At 38.7% G+C, this 7,754-nt stretch overlaps 1 protein-coding gene across 2 annotated transcripts; it reads right to left on the bottom strand.

The window, feature by feature from the left end:
- Positions 1–2,665: 2,665 nt before the first annotated feature.
- On the bottom strand, positions 2,666–6,357 carry LOC129722934 (transmembrane protein 145-like). Of its 2 annotated transcripts, XM_055676800.1 has the most exons (8): positions 6,166–6,357; positions 5,959–6,108; positions 5,383–5,897; positions 5,194–5,318; positions 4,647–5,035; positions 4,145–4,593; positions 3,781–4,091; positions 3,562–3,722 (listed from the first exon to the last, which is right to left on the bottom strand). In XM_055676800.1, the coding sequence occupies exons 1-8, from the start codon at positions 6,253–6,255 to the stop codon at positions 3,691–3,693; spliced, it is 2,061 nt and encodes a 686-aa protein (XP_055532775.1). In that variant the 5' UTR covers positions 6,256–6,357; the 3' UTR covers positions 3,562–3,690. The 2 variants fall into 2 exon arrangements, with proteins under 2 accessions (XP_055532774.1, XP_055532775.1); XM_055676799.1 differs by having other exon boundaries at positions 2,666–4,091.
- Positions 6,358–7,754: the final 1,397 nt, after the last annotated feature.

The following is a 7,754-nucleotide window of genomic DNA, read 5'->3' as shown; positions in this document are numbered from 1 at the left end:
ACGAGTTTTTGACATCAATCGATCATAAATTCTTTTAAGATTGAGCTCTTGTAACAAATAAAACCAATTGCTGAGATACACTATTAAAAATGTGGTGAATAACATGGATTGTCTGAATCGAACCGAGCAACCAGTCACTAGCTTTCTTTACCGACACAGTCGACATTCAAGTATACAAATGATTTGAATTTGAAAACGATTTTTTGTTGTTGTCGTTGTTTTGCTTGATCGAGTGCACAACGACACGCCCACCGGAAGTATAACTATCAATAATTACGTATAAAAAGTAGCATGCAGAAATTTAACCTTAACTGTCATTCCAAGACCATACCGACACTATATGGGCGCTAAGTTCTGATCGTGACAATGAAAGTGCCGGAAATGGCAGGTAATTCCGCCAGAAACAACAAGAGCTTTAGAATCGTTGGCAAATCAAATGGCAATCCGAAATGATGATAAATTCAACAAACTTGCCGGTATTACTATTGAGCGAAATCATTTCTAATCGCCTGGAAATACGCGAAAATTTAATCGACCATTTTTGATTTGAATGAAAGTTTGCACACGTATTTGGCTTAGCAAACTGCGCATTTTTCACAGATGGAGAGATTTTTTACACCCATGAGTTACATTCTAGAAGGGTGTATGCCTTTTGGCCTAGGTTTTATTCGAAGCATTGTAGCCCATAAACCGTTGGTTGTATAGAAAAACTGTCTGAGATTGAGTTGTAGGGAATTTAAAATGCACCATAAAAAAAATATACACTGTACAAAAAAAAATTTTTTTGACCAAAAAAAATTAAAAATAAACATTAAATTTCGATTTAAAAAAAAGAGTTGAATTTTTTTTTATTTTTTTTAAAGAAACTTGACGTTAATACGCAACTTTTAAACAAAAGTCCAGGATGGAGAAATGAAAAATAATTTTTTTATGGTAGATTAATTTCTTTATAAAAATTCTAATTCAAACATTTTTCAAAATATTTGTATTCTGAAGATTTCAAAAGATGCAGAGAGTCATTTTGAATCAAAGAGCTCTTGGTAGTAAACATTCTAAAGGCATTGCTTTTCGAGTTATTTCTGATTTAAGCTTGAAAAATTATAATTATTTAGAAAAATACACGTTTTTCTTAATTTGTCCATGGTTCTCCAGCAAAAACCATACGTTCATTGGAATGCTTGATTAAAAATATACAATTCGTTCCATGCAAACAAAACGATTGGATAAATAACTCAAGGGCTAAACCTTAGTCTATCTACACGTTCCCCCTTGCCGAATGTTTTATAAAAAATATGTTTGTCGTGCAACACTACCTACTTGTTTACTAGTAATAACTGTTTGTACAGTACGCAACCAATAACTACTGGGTTACCTATAATATCTGTTTTCGTATATACATACGATTGCACTACTCCAGATGTGTTAGTAACAGTTTGCATTTTGTGAAGATGAATAAAGTAAAAATGGAATACACCAATCCCAAATGCTGTAAATGGAGACCATGGACAAATTAAGAAAAACGTGTATTTTTCTAAATAATTATAATTTTTCGAGCTAAATTAGAAATAGCTCGAAAGCCAATGCCTTTAGAATGTTTACTACCAAGAGCTTTTTGATTCAAAATGACTCTCTGCATCTTTTAAAATCATCAGAATACAAATATTTTGAAAAATGTTTAAATTTGAATTTTTATAAAAAAATTAATATTCCATAAAAAAATTATTTTTCATTTCTCCATCCTGAACTTTTTTTTTAAAAGTTGCGTATTAACGTCAAATAAAAAAAAATTCAACTCTTTTTTTTTAAATTGAAATTTAATGTTTATTTTTAATTTTTTTTGGTAAAAAAAAATTTTTTTTTGTACAGTGTATATTTTTTTTATGGTGCATTTTTAATTCCCTACAACTCATTCTCAGAAAGTTTTTCTATACAACAAACGGTTTCTGGGCTACAATGCTTCGAATAAAACCTAGGCCAAAAGGCATACGCCCTTCTAGAATGTAACTCATGGGTGTAAAAAATCTCTCCACCTGTGAAAAATGCTCAGTTTGCTAAGCCAAATAGTGTGCAAAGTTTCATTCAAATCAAAAATGGTCGATATTCGACCATAGGTCATTTCGCGCGATCTTGCTCTATTGTGATATAGTAATGGCGCTTTTAACGCTCCTATAATATATAATTGAAGAAGCTGATCTGAAGGCAATGTGGATTAAAGTGGAATCGAGTCAAAACGTTGTAGACTGGTGTTATGTATGCTGAACATAGAGATTTGACTTTCAGGACACCAGTTTATCTCTAAAAAAAATCGTATACCTAGCTGTTCTATACTGCCGCGCATAGCTAGTCAGTCCCATTTGCATTTTCACCATTGAGTTAATACGCGGAAATGGTGCCTAGCTATGCATAGTCTCGTAACAATAGATCGACTCAACAACTTTGTTCTGAAAAACTTCGGGAAAACATCCAAACATATTGTCCCATCTCATAAGAAGCATTGGTATGAAATCATTTAAAAACACGTTTTTCTCGGCTTGCTGAAAATGCAAATGGGACTGACATGCTATGCGCGGCAGTATACTACTGTCAATAAATAGCGTTACTATTTCTTGAAACGAGATTTCGAAAAATAAAAACACGGACGTTTTGCTTTTGAGCAGTTGTTTAGTATATTTTGTTCAATGAATACATGCTGTTCAATGTACATATAAATCCCTATGTACTACCGTTGTACTTCTAGGTGTGCCATGCAAAGAAAAGAGAGAAATAATATACTGTGACACTACGACCCTCGAAGAGATTTACATCCTCTTTTCGCTTGTTGTATCCGGGAACCAACTTAAACTCATCGTAATTTATACCAATCTTGCTTAGAACGGCAGTACATGCAGTACTAGAAATATTTCATTGCGTTATTTGAATAGTGGTGGGCAACACTGATCAAAAATTCAACATCTCGAAAAAGGATCACATAGATAAACTCAACAAATTCAAGAGTTAATGCTTGATGAAAACACATCGTTGCTAATTGCACACAAGCTTGAGGGGTAGAATAATATACTTGATTCGCGACCTTGCATGCAAATGAATGTTGCTCTTTAATGTGTGATCGGAACAATATAAAAAAGTATATAATAACGATATATCGCCAATTTTAATTGAAAATCACCCCGCTCATTAGCGAATTAGCAATTTAGCAGTATCATACCCACCACTGTATTTGAGGATCAACCAACCATGAGAGTTTTACAAAGGCACTCGAAACTATCACAATTGGAGTGCGTTCATGTGATTTTAGTAGTCATTTGTCGTGCACTCAACTTTCGGCTTATAGCATGAAAGATCTGATTAACCGGTCCACGTACCGTACGGCAGTTTAGTTGGTCCGTTCCTCCCGTTTGGCCGCAAACAGGTGCTTCGGAACGGTGCTCCCCTCGGTATGCTGAGGCTGGTGGTTGCCACTATCAAGACTCGGCAGGAGTATTTTATTCGACAACCGGCGGCGTTCATCTGCGGCCGCGCCCAACGAATTCGATCCTACAATGAACGGATTGAAAGGTTTCGGTTCCACCCGTGGGCTATTTATGTCCAACTCATCGGCAGCGGGAGGCGCAGAAGGCGTCACTGTCGGTTGTTGATCGGATTCCACCATTCCTGTCTTTGGGTGATCGCTCGTTTTAAGATGGCCGTTGCTTAGAGTGTCGCGTGTATCATATTTAGGTGGACTGGTGGAAATGGAAATATCCAAAGAGGGATGACCCGAGTCTACTAAAATGTCATTACCATAGTTGTTGTTGTCGTCATTGTTGTTATTGTTGTTATTGATTGCCAAACTTTGCGGAGCACTTTGCGGCGGACTAAAAATGTTTGCTGAATGATTGTCGTCGGCCATGGAATCACTGCTGGTTGACTGCTGATGACGGGAAAGTGATCGGACGTGATTGTTTGAGTGGTTGTGATGGTTTACGCCATGCGGTTTGAAGTTTTTTGCTGCTACTGGGAACGATACGTAGCTGACGGGAGTTGATGCACTGTGATAGACATTCCGCTCACGCAGATACTGGTCGTAGATTCCGTTCAAAGTGCCGGTGTTACTGGAAAAGTAATGAAATGAAAAATAAGCCATCTAATATAATTTGAATTATACCTCGATAGTGGAATAATAACACCTGCTTCCGGCGGAGCCGGTTCGTAGGTGTGTCTGGGGTAGGTCACTTCATCATCAACTGTAGATATGCCTACGTGATTTGTCCGCACGTGATATGGAAAGCTTTTGTTAGCTCTTGAAGGCCATGTCAACCAAAGAAACGCCAAGTGACCCATAAAGGCAACCAGCCCGAGAGCACCGTGCATTACACTTTCCCTCACCCATGGGTCGAGAACATTCACTCCAATTACGGTCAAAATCGGTCCGCTCATAATCCACAGAGACCCTAGTAGAGCGAATGGATAGTAGAATGGTCCTTTCTCGGTGAACTTGCGGATGGTGGCAGCACACGAGTAGATGAAGAAACCCCAACCAACGCAGCGAAGACCGGCCAGTCCAAATCCAGCGGGGGATTCGTAGAGGTTTAGTACATCGCCGGGATCGAATGCCTGAAACATACTTATTTTATTGCTGAATTGAGAAAAAACAACATGTTCATTACTTCCGCCTGATAGATGTACAGGGAAATGTAGACGATGGCATACAAATTGGTGAAAACTGTAATCTTAACAGTGGCACAGGTCTTCAACCTAGCTCGAGTAATTGTGTACCCTTTGGCCATCAGCAGTAACAGTAGCAGAAATGTGATTTCACTGGCACTCGTAAAGAACCCTCCGAAGCTGGTGAAAGGTCCAATTCCGGAGACAGCATACTTCGCCCAGGTTACGCTTAGCAGCAGAATTCCAAACCACTGGAGTAGAACACTCAAAGCGAACAGTCGATAAGTGCAGTGATACAAATGGCGGGTTTTGAGTTCGATTGCGCACAGGAACACGGCCAACAGCAGCAGTGTGTAGGAGATTGACTCGACCAGCAGTATCGGAGGAATATCTGTGAAAGAAGGAGTTTAAATCGCTTTGAGGTGGTTGAGGATATTATACAGCGACTATGGTAAACTTCCTGAAAATATCGACGGAACGGCAGATGGCAGTGCTTTTATACCCAAATTTGACCCTATATGTGATGCACGTCTACCCTCGTATACTCACACATTTCATCAGCTGAAAAGTGTTCATGCCAAAAATCTCCTAGAGCGCCATTTGTCATTCGGAATCTGTAAATCACATCCAAACCCTTGTTGCTGCCACAGTTAGCAATCGCTATGTACCACCATCTGGAAGTAAATTATTTTAAATCCCCAAAAGCAAATTAACATCGGCGAATTCATCATCACTTACCGCTGTCTCGAGCTGGTAAAGGTGCCATGGTTTGTACAACTCACAATCAGCCGATCCAGCTTGGCAGCCCTTCGAATCCGACTAACATTGACGCCATTACCATCCCCATTCGGGAACAGTTCCTCAACCAACACCTTGTATTCAGTGCTGTTCTCTAAACTGTTGTAGCCTACATTTTGGACCAGAATTACCCCAGCGCCGCCCAACTCGGTGGCATTCGTTTCCATGGTTTCCATTCCATCAACTTCCGTGAAGTTAGTCTCGTAGCCATCCGTGCCGGCGCTGACCTCTGTGGTACTTGATTTTAGGAACTGATCATAGGAAAATGAATCGTCTTCTTTTGGTGGTGTTCGTTCCGGACTACTGGGTTCCGGTGCCGGTCGTCGCAAGATCCCGCCACTGTCCTTCGAGCTTGGCGTTATCAGTGTGCACCCGGAGTACAAATGATTCCTGTAGGTCAGCGGTACGATCTGATTATCGATCGGACTCAGGACGGAAATTTTCTCGTTGCAAGTCTGTAGGTGGATACACTATAATCAATAATCGATCAACTAACGCAATCGAACCCCATCTCACCTTATCGGTTTTGTACACTGCTGGCCACTGGGTTTTATCATCGTAATACAGCAGCAGTTTCAGTTCGCCGATCCGTTTTTCATACTCAATTTCGTACTGGTAATGACCATGGTTGGACAGGAAGCAAAACCTAGCCAGAAAGGCCCAGTCCTGAAAAACCAAATTTATATAGATAACAGCCAGGAGAAAGACACGCCGCAAACTTACCGCACTGGTTTTCAGATGACCCTCGACATATTTTGCCTCACTTGCATCGATCAGCCAGAGTACGCACAGAATGTTTAGTAATTTCAGCATTTCTTTTTGATAATAGTACTTTGAAACAACTAGATTTTCCGTAATTTTTCACTTCCTTGCACAAGTATGTTAATGAAAACAAAAAAAAAAACATTACGCACAGTTGCTGCTGCTTGGAAATGGTTTGTTTGTGTGTTACGGCGAAACCGTTGTTAGGGAGCGACTTACATTATTTACCCTTGTGTGACGAAACACAAAAAGGATTTAATGGCACTGACCGCCTTGGCGGGTGTCTATGAATGGGTGTCATGTGTAGAGATTGGAAAAAAAATCGTTCGATTGATAATGTATCGGCAGCACAAACTGATTTTCTATCGTTTTTTGATAATTTGAGAAAAAAGGAGGCGGTGAAAAAATTCACTTGTGATTACTTAGACGTTTTTTGTTTTGTTCCGCACATGAGACTTTTTAACTTGGTGCATCTGTGCAACATATAATTTTTTCAAAAAGGCGTGTTGAACCCCCGAGCTGGTCTCGAGGTACGCTGCAGTTCTAACAAGTCTGTCGTCGTATGTTCGAACCTTGGCTCGGGAGAGACTGTTAGTATTAGTAGGATCGTAACGCTAGCCTCGCAATTGTTTGCTTCGACTTTGCTATTTGAAGTGATGAAAATTAAAAACCAACAATGTATAAGAAACAATAACTATAATGAGTTGTAAAAAATGTACGCTGAACAAAGTTTTTTAAATTTAATATTTTAGATTTTATCGTCAACTAAAAATGTGTTTTTACACCATCAATGTGAATCTTAACATTTGCACGAAATCATCGAATAGATAAACAAAATACACTTACCTACGTATATGGAATCGACAAGCAAATGAAACTATGAGCAATTCCCGCTGAGACAGGCCCACCTATTGATGATGGTATTGAAAACGATTCAAGTATTGTTTTTTGGAAGCCCATGTTTAATAAGTAAAGAAACTGCATTTGGTTGATCAAATTGATGAACCCCCCGTTAACTGGAAATCAATACTTTTTTAAAAATTTTCGTTTTTTTTTCAAATTTCGGCTCACCAAAATTGCTCTAACTTTTGAATTTCCCTATGAAATTACCTAAACCAACATATCATTAGAATGGGAAATACTAGGGCTTTCTTTTGCAGATATCAAAGTGAGTAGTCGTCATATTGGATTTAGCCGCCATATTTTTTTCAGAAAAAATGCTTTTTGAATAGGTGCCCACCCACCTACCTTAAATTTTATTATTCCACTCGAAGATCATGCTTTTTTACATAAAATATGTTAAAATTAGAGATTTCACACAACATTTATTTGACACGGCCAGTGCTGATAAAAGTCATTTTCCCCAGCAAAATTCTTTGAAAATTACAGCCAATCATTTTCAATTTTCACTTCCAATGATCGCAGCACTCTTTCAGATACACTAGATTTTCGTCCTAGTAACGTGCTGTTATACTCAGATGAAATAGATCGCGCGCATCGTTCACGGTTACGGAATAAAATTTGACGACAAATCCAACCAAATGATCTTC

Source organism: Wyeomyia smithii, chromosome 2, assembly GCF_029784165.1.
Source record: "Wyeomyia smithii strain HCP4-BCI-WySm-NY-G18 chromosome 2, ASM2978416v1, whole genome shotgun sequence".
Lineage (NCBI taxonomy): Eukaryota > Metazoa > Arthropoda > Insecta > Diptera > Culicidae > Wyeomyia > Wyeomyia smithii.
Note: the sequence above shows the minus strand (reverse complement) of the source record. Positions and strands in the feature narration are given on the sequence as shown.